General features: G+C 38.9%; 1 protein-coding gene across 2 annotated transcripts in view; it reads right to left on the minus strand.

The window, feature by feature from the left end:
- The window catches only part of LNPEP (leucyl and cystinyl aminopeptidase), a 76073-nt gene that overhangs the window by 35745 nt on the left and 20683 nt on the right, over positions 1-19645 (minus strand). For both annotated transcript variants that reach the window (XM_086628985.1, XM_086628986.1), the window contains exons 2-3: positions 4709-5549; positions 802-940 (exon numbers count right to left, since the gene is read on the minus strand). In XM_086628985.1, coding sequence (XP_086485111.1) covers positions 802-940; positions 4709-5549 — 980 coding nt within the window. The remainder of the gene's footprint in view (positions 1-801; positions 941-4708; positions 5550-19645) is intronic.

Genomic DNA, 19645 nt, shown 5'->3' on the forward strand with positions numbered 1-19645 from the left:
TACAGCAACACTAAGTGTGTAATTTTTTTCATTACTGGTTAGATCAATGTCAATATTAATGAGTTTCTGTTGGGTGACAAATGGTGGTAATGTTTTGATGAGAGAGGTCCTAGTTCAGACCTAGATAATAGGTTAGTCTTGGTGGTTTGCCTAAATGAATTAGGCTTCTATAAAGATTTCTCCAAAGGCTTAATGGCATAAAGCATCACCATAAAATTCAGATACGCTTTTACAAGATTTTGCCTGAAAATATCTAGCTGAGGGAAGTTCAGATCTCTCATTCATATTCTGGGGTTGACTCTGTATCCACACCCTACTTCCTCTCGTTTAGGCTCAAAAGCACATACCTCAAGATCAGTCATCTCTTTCACAGAGATTCTTGCTAGTTACACAAACTAATGATAAAGATATACCAGTATTCTGCACATGTGCAGCATCAGTAAATACAGAAAACTCCAAAGAGAATCTTAAGGGCTGTTGAGACTTTGAGACTGATGCAGCCAACAATAGAACTCCTGCAAAACAATGATACATTTAAATTCAACAGGAATCCCTCCCATAGCCATTCAACTGTCCCTACAAGAACATCTCACACTGTGCAGTGCATTGAACAGTTGTTTTCTCTGTGAAGTTACTTCATTCAAGCAGTTGTTTTATTATAAAGTCATACAGTTTATAGCTTATCCCTCAAGTTAATCCCCTGGACGTTAATGCAACAGAAATACAATCCAAATACACACAGAAAGCACTTAGATTACCTAGGCAGCAGCTCTACTAAAATTCTTCTACAAAAGCAGGTACCTTTGGCATATTTGACAGAGTAGAAAGCTTCTCATCTCTTTTGATCTTGATTAAAAAAGTAGCTTTAAATGCTGGCTCATCAAAGCACGGAAAAGCAGACCTTGCTGCCAATGGTTCAAACTGAGTTGCTGCAAACCACCTAATGGGAGAAGTAGAGAAGAGCAAATTAAGAATTTTGAAAAGGACAAATGTCAGTTTATTTATGACAGAACAGTCATTTTCCCCCAAAACCTTGTAAGAGCTTGTTAAGGGAGAAGCTTTCTCTATAGTAGATGACAGGGTTGGTCCAGTCAGAATAAATGTTTCATTAACAAAAGGCTTTCTTAAAGCCCCAAAAATGTATTTATTTGAGGACTAATCTGCTTGGCTGTTTTTTTCTTTCTTAACAAAGAAGAATACACCTGGAATAACGCAATTACAGGACAATCATCAAAATATAAGACAGCCAGTTTCCAGTACAAGGGAATAAAAAGGAGATTAAAATTAAATTAGTGAGCACACCCACAAAATGAAAGGTTTGAAACCTCACCAGCAGATGAGACTACAAGGGAGCTTTTTCATCTAACTGTCATGCCTCTTACTGCAGATGGTCCCACAGTTCATCTAACTGTATGCCTGCTTCCTGGATTCTCTGTAAGTTCATGCACTGTCTTGTCTCTAATATAACAACTAGTCATACCACAAAAGAATTTCTCAGCAGCCTATGTTCCTTCTCCAGTATTTTCATACTAACTAGCTGCAGAAATTACAGCTTTTCCTAGAGGGCATCTCTGACTTGTATTCTACTCGGGCAAGACAACCCTGGGAGCTCAACAAGAAATTTGCAAATTTGTCTTGTATCTGCTGGAGCTGAACAGTGGAGGGAACCGTAGTTCACATTGCTTTTTTCTTTCTTTTTTTTTTTTTTTTGTTTGTTTGTTTGTTTTTTTTAAACCTACTGGCAAGCTACCTATAAGGTTTTGGGGTTTTTTTTTGGCTTCTGCACCATGACTCCAACATTTTTGGACCTACAGCTTTTCTGAGGAGGCACATTGCTGACAATTCATTAGATTAATTTCTATGCCTACTTTCAACTTCTTACTCTTCTCTTCCCCCTCACTGACAATCTTGAAGTTGGTGCAGTAAGTTCAGTTTTGGTTTTTTCCTTCACCTCAAGATTTTACAGAAGAAAAACAAACAATAAAGAACCATTCTGCATAAAAATATAAATAAGACCTAAGGTTTTTTTATTTTTTAAATTTGCATCTGGCAACAGTGAACTATTTTGCCATCTGATAATTTTAATGTTTTTGTGGCAATATAAAAAGTTTTTAAAAGAAAATAAACTAACCTAGAAGAAAAGACATTTTCTTGCAAAAGCAGCTTGATAGATTGAGCTTTACACAGAACAATAACAAGAGAGGTTGTCAAAAAAGCTTGCATTTCTAAAATCACTGACATTAAGTATACAGAGATAAAGCCTCTGGAAATAGAAGAGGCAGGCAAGGTAATGGAAATAATGATGCCAGCAAAGAGTTATCTGAAAAGGATTTACTGAAAATCATACAAATTAAAACATGTGCCACATCCTGTTCCTGAACAAAAGCAGGTAGCACTGGACTGATGGTGGACAAAACTTCAAGAACTTACTGACAGATCACCTTTTTCCTCTGTGAACACTTACACTTTGTCTTCCTACTACAGTAAAGACAATGAGAAAACAAAGCTTCAGCTACATCAGAATAGGAAAAAGCATGGAAATTCAAAGAGAGACTAATAATTCCAATTATTTTTGCCTTCTACGCTTCTTACTGCATTCTTACTCCCACTCAATTCATGGTAATCCAAGTCTTTAGCATTTGTGGTAAGCTATTTAGCTGTATTTCATTCCATCTTGAGATTATGTTCTGAGAGAACTTGCGGCATTTTTGTTATAATGGCGGGATTCTGAAGTCTATCAGCAGTTTCCTGAGCTGCAATAGATTCTCTCAAATGATCATGCATACAACTTTTTAGCATATGGTCAGGAACATCCCTTTCACAAGAGGCTTATCAACAGCACTTTTTCTGGGGAATCTGAAGTGTCATCTACGTTTGCATCTCAGTAAAACAAGCCCACCTTCATCAGAGATGCAAACAGAAACAGATCAGCAATCCTTTAATCCACACTTGTTTCATAAAATTATTGATCTCAAAGAAAGCCCCTTAGTCTACCTCATGTGAAGACCAACAGGAACACACTGGAGTAAGCAGGAGAGAGTTTCTGCCTTACCTCAGTTGCTGACCAGTTCAAGAACCCACTTAATGTTCCACAGTTCATCTGAATGCACCAGGTTTTGCATATATTTGAAAACAACTGATGCAACTAACTTATTTCTTGTACACTTCAACACTACGTCATAGACCCACTTGGATCTATATAAAGGGAGTTCTAAAAGCAAACTGTGAGTAAACTTTAGTAGAATAAATGAGTTTTGGTTAAAATGTCTGTTATTGATGCTTAGAGCAGCCTGCTTAATCTGAAACAAACATCCTGGGTTTTTGTTTAGAAAATATAATAGAAATACATTTTTCTTATGTTATGTAGCTTCCTAACAGTCTATGAAATCATCATTGCACTGAGTATCTTGTTTTGTTTATTTTTTTGAAGATGAGCTATCATTCAAGGACTCACATAATGCAAACATTAGCAGCATTTAGACATCATATCTCACTGGAAAGAGAAAATTGTGACCAAGTTTGCCATGCTTCTGTTTTATTCTTCAAGAAGTCTCACTGAAAAAGTTTGCAACAGCTCAATGGAGGGCCTTGTTTAAATTAACTGAAAATAAACACAATCTCAGCATGATCCTCTTCCCAGACAATAATTTCAAGTCTATATTGTCAATTTTGTAAAAGACTGGGTTGATGGTGCTAGTTGTAAGTTTTACTTTCCTGTTCCAGGAAATAAAATCTACTTATTAATGTTTTGGGAACTTCCATACAAACTCTCTGCTGTTGCAAAGATTTGTAACACTGATAGCTTTGTTTTTTCTTGCTTTTTCCTTTACATTCCATTTAACTTTTTTTTTTTTTAAGCTTTAGATCTTAGCATTTCTTAGCACAAGCTGCTTAAGTGTTTTATGCCTTTATTTAGCAGTTGTTTTGTGGGCCCTTCAAAACTACTTTCTTGTTAGCTGGTCCTGGACTGACTCATACTGCTCTTTACATCTTTTTTTTTTTAATTGCACTGCTCTGTTTCTAGAAAACCTGCACGGACAATTATGTGCCAACAAAGTCATGAACACTTAAGTACATGGCCAGTGTAAGGCCTGTTTGAAATGGGTGGTGGTGGGTAGCAATTTCATTAATTTCTTGCTAAAAAGCACCGATTTACCCTTTTTAAAAATGAGTGTGATGCTTCTCTTTTCTCCAGTCACTGAGGACTTTGCCTGACTGCCATGACTTTTCATATATGATTGAGAGTGGCTTGGCAACTACATCTGCCCGTTTCCTTAGTACAAGAATGCATCTCATTGGGTCCTATGGACTTGTGCACGTTCAGGTTCCTCAGATGGTCTAAAACTCAATCTGTTCCTACGATGGCGGGACTTTGTTCCCCCCGTCCCTGCCTTGAGACTCAGGTCCTTGAGAGATGTGAGAAGAATTTCCAAAGAGATAAAGTAAAAATTAATCAAAAAGCCACACTATACCTACCTGCAACCACTATACTGCAATATATTTAACTGATGGAGAAGCTGCCATGACTTAATGAACTCATCCACAAAAGATATTTTTCAGGTACATTAATCAGGAGATTAAAGATCGATTTTTCTCAATAGGAATGAGTTGTACAAAATATTCAATAGAAAAAGCAACCCTTGTTATTTCTATTATCAAAGCACAACCTAGAAGTGACAGAAGAGAGAAGCTGCATTTGTGGGCATACCTTTGCTTAGAATTCTCATCCTTGTAAGAAACTTTGTAAAAGCCATGATAGGTGTCTGATAAATGAGATGAATATTCTATGTTGACAGTATAATTCTGTCCTACAAGGAGAGCCTCAGGAGCCATGATTGCAATCTGGTCATGCAATGGATATTCCAGGAATTCAACTGGCTGTGCTTGATGCCCTCCTGCTGAAGTAATGGTTGCCTTGGTGATATTAAGTCCTGAGCTGTGAAGTATGATCTTCCAAGTTACCTGGATGATGTTAACCACTATCTTTACAGAGCCTGCAAATTTCAAAGTAGTTAGGTTTGGCTCCAAGACAAGATCATAATGCAGTGGTACAACATCAAGAGGAAGTCTAATTTTTGCCCATGGAAATAGTTTTCCATTGGTTGCCAAAGGGTATATTAGTTCCATTGTATGATTGTTTTTATGGCAGCCTTCTTTAGTAAAGGTACATTTGGGAAGAAGATAAATTGTCATTATTAATGAAACTGCAATCACGAGAACAACTGCGCAAACCACCATGGTCCTCGTAGAGGGCACCGAACACGATCCATTTGGATTTTGTCTATAGACAGACATGTTATTTTGGAGACCTGAGCTTCTGTTCATGAAGGACATTCCCAGCAATTTTGCTGATGACTCATAATCCTCTTCATCATCATCCATTTCATGCTCTCCAAGGCCACGCACCAAAAGCCGGGAGCTCCTTGGTTCATATTCCACTTCATCAGGCTCCAGGGGATGTAAACAAGGCTCTTTTGCCAAGTCAACTACATCGGGCTCTTCTTCAAACATACTGTTTTCAATCATATTCCTGGGTAATTGAATTTGATCTGAAAAAAAAAAGATCATACATTACATGACAAACAAAAGGCGTAATTACAATACCTCAAAGATAATTTACTGAATTACAGAATGGTAAACACTTTTACAACACATAAGATCAAGAGCTCTTCAATTTTCCAGAAAATATTTCTGTACTTTTCTGCCTACTGTATTTTTTCACTCAGTGTCTTCAAAAGGATGCTTCCATTGCGCATACTCAATCACATGTCTTGCACCATAACTGGGGATTCGATATACAGCACTCTCAATTAATTGATATCAGTGTCTTGGTTACATATCCTCTACCTCAGTAAACTACACTTGTATTCAACTAAATTACTTAAGATGGAATAACCTTTATGTTGCAGGGTAAAGCAAAGGCAGTCAATACAGTTTTAGAGGTGTTTCTGAATATGCTAGTTACTGAGATCTTTAATAGGGGAGAAAATCTGCTAGTATGCTGGCAGCTACACAAATAAAATATCCATTTGATGTTTTAAACGTCATTTTTCACACATACTCTAAAAAAGATAAAAAATATTTCTCACATAAAATCGTCAGTATAAAAATTACAGTTCCAATTGACATCTTCATTTAAGATCTAGCTAATACTACCGTTGAAACAATCCATACGGTAATAAGTTAAATCAGTGCCAATCAGACTGTTTGTCTCCATAAAATTTGTCCTTAACAGGTAACAGATCACTGAACATAAAAGAAGAACTTAAATTCATCCAAAATTTTTAAAGCCTATTCTCGTATTCTACATGTTTTATTTATATTTATTTATATTTATTTATTTATATTTTAATCAAGCTTCTGGTCATGTCTATAAACAGTTATCTTTCAGTTAACCTGCTCAGTGCAAAGTGGAAAAAATTAAAAACATTGTTGGAAAGAAGTATATACACAGAATGGGACAAGGAAACGCAAAAGTAGCTATATGAGGTTTTTCATACTGTAGTTAATCCAAAATACTATAAACAACATTGAAAGAATGTTGATTGGCTTTTGTTAGGACACAACAGAGTCGTCTAAAGAATAAAAAAAAAAATCAAATGAAAAAGCAATTTATTGGAGATTTTTCTCTCAAAAAGCCCACAAAATCCCATTACCAATATTTTAGGGCCTCGAAAATACAGTTAATTTGAACTAGCCCCCTGTCACAGCTTCTACCTAAGAGACTAGAGAAAACTTTCGTCCAACTGCAAGGCTTCAGAAATGAAAGTTAATCTATTCCAGATAGGAAGGTCTACTACTAACATCACACTCCTATCCTCCACATTCTGTGTTTTCAGAATGAGAAAGAGATTTTTCTTTGGATCTAAACATACCGAAAAGTAGGCTGACTTCTATTAATTTCTGACAAGAACGCACATTTTGCCAATGTATATACAGCCTAGAATATCAGTGTTCCTATAATACACTACTGATTTTATCTATGTCGTTAAGCTCCTGTCCAATAATTGCGGATAATATTAAACAGAAATAAATTGCAATAACAATTTCAGGAATATGACTATATATAGCTGCTTGATAAGACTTAAAAAGTTGAAACAGACTAATGGAAGATATTCAGAGGGTGAAGGTTTTTGGCTTAGTAGTATCTTTTTTTAAAAAAAAAAAGTTTCTATATGGCTGGAATTTTCAAACATGAAAATAAAATATCTTAAACAAAAGATGGCAAGAATCTTCTCAAACCAGATATACTAAACTCCTCAATGTTTACTATAAAATGTATCAAGACTTCTTGTTTCAAGGCAACAAACAGAAAACTATAGTGTCAGTAGCCATAATACTGAAAAGGATGGAGCCAGTATTCTTACTCTAGCCCACATTCTACCATGCTTTTCTCTTTGTGTGATATCTGTGTATTAAACCTCTTAAAATACTTACCTGCCACTTCTTTCAGAGTGGAGCTAACAAACTATTCAGATACCTTGAAAACAAATAATAGCTTCATAAATCAGCATCTTGTATATCAAACAAAAAACTACTGTTACTTTATAAAATATTAACCTTGAACAGTTCTCTGAAAAGGCCTTAAAATATGAAAAATAATTAAAAATCCCTATGCAACAAAAGTCAGTAAGAGGAAGGTGCACTTGTCGGTCTGGACAAGCAATACCGAGACAGATGAAAGCAAGGAGTTTGCTGGAATTTGGATCTACCTGCTCACCCTTTGACCCACTGTAAACATGCTGCTCTGACTAGGAGAAGGATCACAGCATCACAAGATACTCGAGGTGACTTCAGGAGGTCATCTATTCCAACCTCCAGGCAAAAGTAGCTTCTAAAAGTTACTGTACTTTCTGCATTTCCCAGTACAGTGCTCGTGTTCCAGCCTTCAGGCTGCGGTTGCAGTTCAGTGGTCCAGCACTATGGTCTCTGCATTGGAACACATGCACTTATATGTCAGACTGGAGTCCTCACAGAGTAAAGAAAGAGGATAGAAAGCTAGCTTACAAGTGAAAACACAGAGCAAACCACTGAAGAAAAAAATGTGGAAAGACAAAGTATTGTGCAACGGAAGCAATTCTTCTCTCCAATAATAGTTTATTAAGAATTCACTACACTATTTCTAGCAGAGATTATTGTTGATTACTCCCTCAGCTGGTTACTTTTCAAATCTGCTGGCTAGCCTCAATCAAATCTGAAAACAGACTCAGGACCAAATTTCTTCAAGTCCCAATGCAATCCCACTCCAAAGCAACCAGTTGCTGGTGGAAGACACACAAATCAGTATCTGCTATGAAAAAAGGCAGGTATTAAAACTCACATCTTAACCACTCCAAAAGGTAGCAGCCAATCAGTACACAGCTCCAACCCCAGCCATGGCATGTGCTGCTGCATGGCCAGCAAAAGAGGCAGAAGACAGGGGAGGCACTGCAGAGGGAAGGAAAGACGACAAAAATAAAAAGCATAAATCTGCCAGAAAGTAGGCTTCATCAGCTCTGCTGCTCATAGAGCAGTTTGGTTTTTGAAGAGCTTATTCTCTGATAAGTTTCTTCTAAAACCAACTATCTTAATATTTTCAGAGTTCCATGCAGGGACTAATAACTCTTTTAGTTAAAAATAACTATACCAAAAAATCTCAAACTAAAACTAAGATAGAAAGCTAAACCAAAAGTTAGTTTCAAGGCAATTCACAGTTTTAATATCCAAGAGACATTAATTTCTAGGAAAATGTCCTGGTTTTAGCTGGGACAGCTAGCTCCTCTTTTTAGCAGCTAGAAGAGCTCTGTGTTTTGGTTTTACTCAGAGGCTCACTCTGAGAAGCATGTTGATAGCAAGCTGATGTTTATAGTTGGCACTGAGGTCTCAAGGACTTTTCAGCTTCCCGTGTTCTTGTCAGTGTGCAGGACCAAAACAGGATAAGGGGGGAGCATAGCCAGGACAAGGGGTCCACGACTCTCCTTAACGATTTGTACTTGGACTTAAGATTGAGAGCCAAACTGGCCAATTACTATTCCATATCATGCAGCGTCATGCCCAGTATAAAGGTGAGGGACAGCCGGACAGAAGGGCTTTTTGCGCTTTGGCTCTTCCGCCTCTCCTGTTCTTTTGCACTTGCTGCGCTTTTGCTCTATTGCCTTTTTTTTCCTCTCTCTCTCCCAGTACTCCCACTCTCAGAGTACTCTCTCTCTCTCTCTCTCTGCCCCTCTCTATTTCGGGGCCTCACGTTCGTCCGGGATTGCAGCTTCAGGACGAGATGGGCTTCGCTTAAGATGGGGTGGTGAGCATCTACCCTGTGTATTAAATCATCTGTATTAAATCGTTCTTATCTCAACCCACGAGTATCCCATTTATCCTTTAATTCTCTCCCTCATCCCTGGGGCTGGGGGAGGGTGAGTGAACGACTTGAGGGGGGGAGGAGGGACGGTTTGGTTGCCAGAGCAGCCTAACCCGCGACAGAAAACAAGAGTTAAAACCAATTTTTACAGAAGTATTTGCAAAAATTGGAAGCATTCAGTGTCGTAGTTGTTCTGTAGTGCTGAAAATACATAAGATCAGGACTTTACTGAAGATCAAGGGCATCAACAGACTACTGTTCTCCACTGGAAAGCACATAGGCAAAGTATCAAAAGGTTACTGGAGTTATTTATGTTGGCATATGCATTCACAGAAGCATAGAAGTCAGGTAATTTTTTGAAGAGGAACCACAGCAAACATGTTTAAAGCTTTTACACTCAGATAAACTCTGACCTGTTTGCCTCCTAATGGTTCACTGGAATTTATAACATGATAGTGTGAGTAATCAACCATGTGAATTGAACTCTTGTGACCTTTCAGTTTTAACGCACGAGCTGCTACAATATGAGATAAAACGCTTATAGGAAGGACAGAAAAAAGATACTCTTAAACCAAAACAAACCATAAGGAATAAGCAAAAGCCTGAGGAATAGGACTGCAATCATCACACTTCACTGTCATTTTTCACACCAAGTATAGTCAAGAGCAAACATTCCCACTGGAAAACATACTAAAAGCACATTAATTCAGATATTCAAGCAGATTAATTCAGATTCCAAATACGACACAGGAAAAAGTAGTATAACTGCAAGACTAGTGAACTTTAACCTGTAAAGAAGCTGCATGGTTCCAGTGAACTACCACTGCCATGCGAGGGGCTGAAGGTGCTCTAGCAGCATTTGTGGTCATACTAGTCCACAATTAAGGAGGTACTAATCAGAGCTGCTAAAATGCACTACAAAAATTATCTGTTACTGATATCTGTTATTATAAAATTATAAACGTAAAAATTATACGTTACTGATATCTGTTTATAATGCCAGAAGTATACACTTTTCGCTTGCAAAACCAAATCATTAATCTCTTGGCTATCACAGGAGGCTGGGGCAGAGGATGTGGGGCAGCCCCTTCACTTCCCACCTCAGTGAAGCTGGACATCTCGCATGGCACAGCTTCCCCTTCTTAAACACATCATTCACAGAGACACTGATCGGCTCAGCCAATCAAGCAGCTCCTTACAGGGGCCATCTCTGCAGCCCCTCCCCTGCAACCAGAACTCTGCTATATAAACCCAGCGCAGAGGTTATTTATACTTGAAAGAACACTATTTTAAATTCTTCATTCATTGTTTGCTGATAAGCTCTGGGCAGTGCTGGGTGAGCAGCATTCTGTAAATCTGTGTCCAAGTGTCCAAGAGAATAAAATTTTGGAAAAAAAATCTGATCAGTTGAAAAAAAAAGTTATTTCACATAGTTTGCAGACTCTCTAGTCTATTTAGGAATTAGATCATTCTTTTGAAGACATTTGCTCTTTTTAACTACATTTAGAAATATAAATTGTTCCAAGAGAACCCTTGGCCTATAGGTTTAGTATGACTTGTAAGTTAAACTGCAGTGAGAGCAGATCCCTTCCATGACAGCTGCACAGTCAGAAATAGCATTTTAAGGTTTGAGCAAAAGTTAACTAACACAACCTTCCAGGGCCTAAAGGCCTCTTGAAGCCGTAGCATAAATATTATAAAATCATCTCTACTCAAGTGTCTACAGTCTGATTTCTGAAATTGCTGGTGCAGACAATACAAAAATAATAATCAGAGGCTGTGATTAGTAACAGCTATCTTATGTTACCAGCTCTGTTAAAAGATATAGGCTTCTCTCCTCTTCTGTAAAATAGTTTTTAAAAAGAGATAAGGGTGTTACTTGATGTAACAGCAAAAGTTCAGCAATGATCTTTTTCTGAGATTAATTATTTTAAATCTCAGCAGCCCAGGTAAAAACAGGGTCTCATTTACACACACCCCTCTACACAAGAGATATTTTTAATGCCCTCAGAATTTCTTCTGAAACAATAATGCAGTGTCTTGTGTTCATTGATCCTGTTTCTCTGTCCCACAGTCCCATTTTTTTACTTTCATGATATGTGAATTCCAACTAAGGCAGCCCAACAAAAATACTCAGAAGACTATTTGTTACTGACTTTTCCATTTTTCAGCTTTTGTAGCTGTTCAAGTTAAAACTCACCTGAAAATACCCTGGGCTTTTTCATAAAGATTTCTGTGTATATCAGGTCAAATACACCAAATATGTGAAAAAGAGTAAGTCATTTAAAAAAAAAAAAAAAAGGAAAAGAAAGAAAGAGAAAGAAAGAAAGAAAGAAAGAAAGAAAGAAAGAAAGAAAGAAAGAAAGAAAGAAAGAAAGAAAGAGAAAGAAAGAGAAAGAAAGAAAGAGAAAGAAAGAAAGAAAAAAGAAAGAAAGAAAGAAAGAAGCAAATAGAAGTCTGAAATTACCTTGTTGCTGAAAATCAAAAGCCACAATTTGGAGGCTCGACAGGCAACTTTGTCATTTGCATGCTAATACCTAGCTCCCAGAGAATTTGAGTTACTGTATGGGCTTAGGGTCAAAACACCCAAACAAGTGTAACTTACACATTCAGTTACTGTCATGAAAATTTTTCTGGAAAAACTTGCATTATCAGTAAGTACTGTCTCTTCATAGGAATTACAACAAAGAGTTACTTTGGTTCGACTTACTACCTCATGAACTCATGAAACCACTATCGTATGTTTAAGGTAAAGGAATTCAAGTCAGTTCAAATATATAGATTTCATGTTTTCTTTCTAGAAATTAAGTTCTTATTCGGTTAAATCTGTTTTGGAGTATTTCTTTTCCTTCTATCTATCAACCGGTAAATCAGCCTAAATCTAAAGGAGCTGAAATAACAGGCACAAATTTAGAGCCAAAATGTTAAGTTATTTAACTGTATGACAGTTCACATTCAAGATAAAGAATTTCCAGTTTTATATCAAATTTCAATTACACATGCTGGAGGAAAAACAAAAACAAAATTGAAAAAAAAAAACAACAGTTTATTAAGAAAGAAATTTCTCAAGTTACTCAGTTACTGAAGACTGGGAGGCGCAGTGAAGTTGGAGGTGATAACACCTGGAAATAATGAACTCTTCTTTTTTCAGTGAGGGACAGAAATTTATACAATGTCTTCTGAACAAAAGACTGTGTTTAGTGTTTTTTTAATGATATCATTATTAAAGATGGATTTTTAGATAAAGAAATTTTGATATTATGTAACTATAATTATATAAAGACAGGACTAAATAAAATTAATCACAGTTTGCTCTCATGATAGAGTGAGCCACAAAAGTTGGAAAGTTTTAAACAAAATCTCAGTTTAAGTACAGAATTATATTTCAATTTTCCCTCTACCAGTTTGTTAGACAATGAAAACTATCAAAATATAAGATACCGGAAGCCTGTACTGCTAACTACCAAGATCTGTAGGGGTGACAAAGATGATAAGCAGGTTTATTCTTCAGAATGACTTCCATGATGTAAAGTTGCAAACCGCACAGCACTGTGTCTTCAGAGGATGCAGTGTAACAAAGCTTCCTTCCCACTCAAAGGCAGTGTCCCAGCACAGCTGATGAGCAGTAATGGCCTTGAGGAGAAATATGGTCTGGCTTTGGCTAAGTTTCATAACTCCTGCTGGCTCTATAATCCAGTAGGCAAGGGTTAGCGAACTGCCACACCACTTAGACACTCACAAGTCTACGGGGCCAGATGGGACCCACCCAAGGTTACTGAGAGAGCTGGTAGAAGTGCTCACCAAGGCACTTTCAATCATTTATCAGCAGTTCTAGCTAACTGGGGAGGTCCTGGTGAGCGGAGGTAAGCAAATGTGATGCTCATCTACAAGAAGCGCTGAAGAAAAATTTGGGGAACTACAGACTTGTCAGTCTGACCTCAGTGCTGGGAAAGGTTAAGGATCAGATCATTCTGAGTGCCATCACATGGCACATACAGGACTGGAAGGTAATCAGGCCCAGTCTGCATGCATTTATGAAAGGCGGGTCCTGCTTGACTAACCTGATCTCCTTCCATGACAAGATGACCTGCTTAGTGAATGAGGGAAAGGCTTTGGATGTTGTTTACCTGGACTTTAGTAAAGCCTTTGACATCATTTCCCACAGCATTGCCCTGGCGAAACCGGCTGCTCCTGGCTTGCACAGATACACTGTTAGCTTGGTAAAACACTGGCTGGATGGCTGGTCCCAAAGAGCTATGGTAAACGGAGTTAAATCCAGCTGATGGCTGGTCACAAGTGATGTATCTCAGGGCTCAGTACTGGGGCCAGTTTTGTTTAACATCTTTATCAATGATCTGGATGAGGGGATTGAGTACACCCTCAGTAAGTTTACAGATGACACTAAGTTGGGTGGGAATGTTGATCTACTCGAGGGTAGAAAGGCTCTACAAAGGGATCTGGACAGACTGGATCAATGGGCCAAGGCCAGCTGTACAAGTTTCAACAAGGCTAAGTGTTGGGTCTTGCACTTGAGTCACAACAACCCCATGCAACTCTATAGGCTTGGAGAAGAGTCACTGGAAAGCTGCCTGGCAGAAAAGAATCCGGAGATGTTGGTCGACAGCCGGCTGAATATGAGCCAGCAGTGCGCCCAGGTGGCCAAGAAGGCCAAGAAGGCCAAGAGCATGCTGGGTTGTATCAGAATTAGTGTGGCCAGCAGGACTAGGGAAGTGATCGTTTCCCTGAACTTGGTATTGGTGAGGCTGCACCTCAATACTGTGTTCAGTTTTGGGCCCCTCACTACAAAACAGATGTTGAGGTGCTGAAATATGTCCACAGAAGAGCAACAAAGCTGGTGAAAGGTCTAGAGCACAAGTCTTATGAGGAATGTTTGAGGGAACTGGAGTTGTTTAGTCTGCAGAAAAGGAGGAGAAGTGAGACGTTAATGCTCTCTACAACTACCTTGAAGGAGGCTGTATAGAGCTGAGTGTCATTCTCTTTTCCCAAGTAGCAAGAGTGAGGATGAGATGAAACAGCCTCAAGTTGCATCAGGGGTGGTTTAGATCAGATAGTAGGAAAAATTTCTTCACTGAAAGGGTTGTGAAGCATTGGAACAGGCTGCCCAGGGAAGCGGTTGAGTCACAATACCTGGAGGTAGACGTGGCACTTAGGGACATGGTTTAGTAGTGGACTTGGTAACATGAGGTTAACGGTTGGACTCGATGATTTTAAGTTTTTTTTCCAACTGAAATGATTCTATGAGTCTATAAATTAATTGCCTACCACAAGGATTTTTAACATTAAGTCTTATAAATCTGACCTGATCAAGTAGATTGCTCAATTTGCATAGCCTTTCTCAATATATTTGCTGATGATATATTGTATTCTCAGCTATTAAAACCTCTAGAACAGTACATAGTGAACATTATTATGCCTATTTCCCCTCCTAACTCACCACTTTCACTTCTAACAGAAAGATACATCATGCACTCACCACATCCTGCCATCCTTTCCCAGACACCTGTGTCCAGGATAATGTAGAGACAGTTCTGTTTTCCATTCTCCTCTTTGTTTCTCTGCTCCTTTCAGAGTAGCGGCTCCTGGGCTTCCTACTGCTGCTACCCAGCAGAAGATGAAATTTAAAATATGAGCAGGCTCTTCCTACTTCTATGAGCACTATGTCCACAAATTCACTACAAGGACTGTACACCTATTTCAAGGAGCAGTTAACACAGGAATTAACTTGTGCTAACTTCCTTACTTTGGAGCCTGAGATGGTCACAGACACTTAACTAGCTCTTGCTTTACTTCAGTTTTCAAGGAAAGACATAGGATTCACTTAACTTCTAATTCCTCCCCTTTCTAACTGCCAGCTCTCCCTCTCTGTCACAGTATGTCTTTTCTTGTCAGAGCCTGGAAATAAATGCCTCAAAACTTTGAGGGAAACAAAAAAAACTTTAAAATGAAAAAAAAAAAAACCACTTAAATAACAAACACTAATTTTAAAAATTGCTTTGTTGCTCTTCTAAAATATCACCCAACAGAAGTTATATAGGATTTCTTAAATTTTGCACATGGACAATTGATTTACGGTATAGTTAGTACATAATCCCTCTTGCTATTTTCATGCATGGTACATAGACACAGCTCTCTGAGGCACAGTCACTTTCAGAAAAGAGTAGAAGGGCATTGGCACAGACTCTTTGATGATCACGTGCAAAACTCCTGAATACGTTGGGAAATCTATGCAAAATCCTAACCAAGACCTCATGCTTCAGAAGTTCAGGCAAGTAGTAGTGTTTCCAGTTCCCCCCACACCCCAGAAGAAGGAGAATGGGAGGAGAAACCTCAAAAAAAAAAGTTATATTTATTCAGAGTCTGCATGAAAGCAAATTACTTATCTTAAGGGATTTCTGGTCCTGAAGCTTACAGAAAAACTCTATGCAGTGATACCCTGTGCGGATCATATAAGACAAAAATAACTTCTTGAATTCAAGACATGCTCCAATCTCTAAGAGCACATATTTACATGAAAAAAAAAGAAACTGAAAACTCACTCATGAAATCTGATATTTGAAAGATACTACACTTTGTTAGTGGAATACCACGTAACCAAAAAATAAAATCTCCATATTTTCAAAACTTTTGCTGCAAAATTACATGTTGCTGGAGCAGCAATTAAGGTCACTCTTTACCTTTGCTTCAATATTGCATTACACTATCTCTTCTTGTGGATAAGTATCAACAGGTACATCATACATTAAAAATTACAGAATTCAGCAACACAGTGATTTTTAAAAAGGCAGGCTTTTAATTTTAAAATCTTTTCAGCTTGTTCTAAACCAGATACTTCTTCATTTATGATCATTATTTCTTGTCATATCAATTTAGTTCTTCCTTCTATAATGCAAAATACTGTCTGCACTGTTATGATTTGGGCTGTCTCCAACTCGTCCATAAAAATCTGTATTACTTGTTGGGGAGATGAGGATTGAGGGAGAGGGAGAAGAAAGCTCATCATATCTTTTTTAACAAGCTTGTTCAGCAAACAAAGCCTATATCATCAAACACATTAGTTATGCTAAGATTCTGACTAAAGGTTTCTTTCTTTTCTGTTATGTCTCTCTAATCATTCTACGCATTTCAAATTCATTCTAGCAATAAAATAATTCAATTCTATACAGAAAAAATATTTGCTGTTACTAAAGAAGGAGAGTATACAATGCCATCCATTCATGTAATTTAAAATCAGCATCTACCTACAGTAAGAAAACATACATTTATAACCTTAATTCAGCTTAGAAACAAGGAGACAACTAGCCAGTGGAATTTCAGGGAAATCAGAAGTCCTATTTGAAAATATTTTGCCTTCATTTCACAATGATTTCACCTACCATCTTGGAGTTGGGTCGCAGGGATAGCAGAGCGAATTAAAGTCTCCATAACAAAAATCAGAGTGAACTACAGAACACCTGAGAAAAACCTTGGAAACCACCACTCCAAAAGTTAAAGTTCATCTTAGAAAATCCATTCTGCCAACAAATTGCAGTTCCCAGCACTATTAGTTGTACATGCAAGAAGATGCAGTAGGAGGTTCCAAATGCACTCACATGCAACAAGGTCGCTGAAGTCCCCAGTTTCTATGACGTTTCCACAGATACAACTAAAGGTTCCGTGGCTGTAGCTGAAGCACTGCTCTTGAACAAGCAGGATGCAACAATCAGACCCGCATTTCCTTTTTAAAGGGCAAGCAAAAGCCTGACAGATTTCCCAGCTCTGTGGCTCTTCTATTACTGTTTCATTTGAATGTAGGGTCATGCCCACAACTTCCACTTGTGGAAGGAAAATCATGAACCAACAGAATCTTGTAAGAATTATGGGGTTTTTTACCCAGACAGAAGTATGATCAAAATTAGAGCTGTGCATGAGATTGCATGAGCTCATTAAAAGTGCATGCTAACTTTTTCATTATAAATAGGACCAAAGCATGATGGTAAATATTTGCTTTGGATATAAACATCTATGAAAACATTACCTACACTATTCTGAATTTTCAAGCTGTATGTCACTTTCAATCACTATGCAGAAAAGCAGGAGACACAGCAATCATTCAGAACTGACATCAGAGAGTGAGCTTGACTCATTTCAAAAAAGCTTAGGAATTTTACTCACAATAGCGGCTTACATGTATTCCATGCTCTCTTACAAGTATTGTAGCTGGCTTCACAGGAATTAATGCCTACAGTAAAGGACTGTGGATATAGCAGCTCATAAAACAACTAAAAATTATTAGTTCAGTTATGGCGTGTCATGGTTTAGCCCAGCCAGTAGTGAAGCAATCACACTGCCACTCGCTCACTTCTCTCCCTCAGTGAGATGGAGAGGAGAAAATCAGAAGAAAAGGGTAAAACTCGTGGGCTCAGAAAAGGGCAGTTTAATAGTACAGTACAAAAAAAAAAAAAGATAAAGGAATAATAACCACAACAATACTGATAAAAGAACAATACAAAACGAGTGGTATGATTGCTCACCATGTGGAAACCAGAAGTCCAGCCTGCTCCCAATCGGCAAATGCCAAGCCTCTCTCCTAGCTAGCTACCCCAAAATATACTCTAAGCATGACATCATATGGTATTGAATAGCCTCCTGGCTAGATTGAGTCAGCTGTCCATACTGTGTCTGTTCCGAGTTTTCCTGTGAACAGTTAACTGTATCCCAGGCAGACCCAGGACATGATGCCAAGTTAACATTCAAATAACAAAGCAGATACACAAGTTATCTGTGTATCTGAAACAGTAATACAAGACAGACCCACAGGAATCCAGTATCAGCAGAGCAGTCAGTTTGCAGACCACAGAATCATAGGATCACAGAATCATTTGGGTTGGAAGGGACCTCAAAGATCATCTAGTTCCAATACCCCTGCCATAGATAGGGACACTTGTCACTAGATCAGGTTGTTCAAAGTCTCATCCAGCCTGGCCTTGAACACTTCCAGGGATGGGGCACCTACAAATTCTCTGGGCAACCTGTTTCAGTGTTTCACTACCTTCAGAGCGAAGAATTTCTTCCTTACATCTAATCTAAATCTTTCAGTTTAAAGCCATTACCTCTTGTCTTGTCACTACATGCCCTTGCAAAAAGTCCCTCTCCAGCTTTCTCGTAGGCTCCCTTTTAAGTACTGGAAGGCTGCTAGAAGGTCTCCCTGGAGCCTTCTCTTCTCCAGGCTGAACAGCCCCAACTCTCTCAGCCTGTCTTCACAGCAGAGGTGCTCCAGCCCTTGGATCATCTTCGTGGCCCTCCTCTGGAATTGTTCCAACAGCTCCATGACCTTCTGATGTTGGGGACTCCAGAGCTGAATGCAGTATTCCAGGTGAGGTCTCATGAGAGCAGATTAGGGGCAGAATCACCTCCCTTGACCTGCTGGCCACACTTCTTTGGATGCAGCTCAGGACACGGTTGGCTTTCTGGGCTGCCAGCGCACATTGCCGGCTTATGTTGAGCTTCTCATCAAGCAAAACCCTCAAGTCTGTCTCCTCAGGGCTGTCCTTGATCCACTCTCCTCACAGCCTGTACCTGTGCTTGGGATTGCCCCGACCCACGTGCAGGACCTTGCACTTGACCTTGTTGAACCTCAGAAGGTTCACACAGGTCCACCTCTAAAGTCTGTCAAGGTGCCCCTGGATGGCATCCCTTCCCTCCAGCGTGTCCACCACACCACACAGCCTGGTGTCATCAGCAAACTTGCTGAGGGTGCACTTGATCCCACTTTGTTGTCAATGCTGCCAACAAAGACGTTAAACAGCACCAGCCCCAGTACTAACCCCTGAGGAACACCACTCATCACTGGCCTTCACTTGGACATGGAGCCGTTGACCGCAACTCTTTGAATGTGACCATCCAACCAATTCCATCTATCAAATCCATGTCTCTCCAATTTAGAGACAAGGATGTCATGTGGGACAGTGTCAAGTGCTTTGCACAAGTCCAAGTAGATTACGTCAGTTGCTCTTCCCCTATCCACCAACGCTGTAACCCCATCCTAGAAGGCCACCAAATTTATCAGGCAGGATTTGCCCTTTGTGAAATCATGTTGGCTGTCACCAGTCACCTCCTTTTTTACCATGTGCCTTGGCATTCATTGCCAGCAGGATCTGCTCCATGATCTTGCCAGGCACAGAGGTGACACTGACTGGCCTGAAGTTCCCTGCCTCTTCCTTTTTTCTCTGTTTAAAAACTGCGGCTATGTTTCCCCTTTTCCAGTCAGTGGGAACTTAATTGGTCTGCCACAACTTCTCAAATATGATGGAC

Source organism: Tauraco erythrolophus, chromosome Z (assembly GCF_009769465.1).
Source record: "Tauraco erythrolophus isolate bTauEry1 chromosome Z, bTauEry1.pri, whole genome shotgun sequence".
In the NCBI taxonomy this organism is placed as follows: domain Eukaryota; kingdom Metazoa; phylum Chordata; class Aves; order Musophagiformes; family Musophagidae; genus Tauraco; species Tauraco erythrolophus.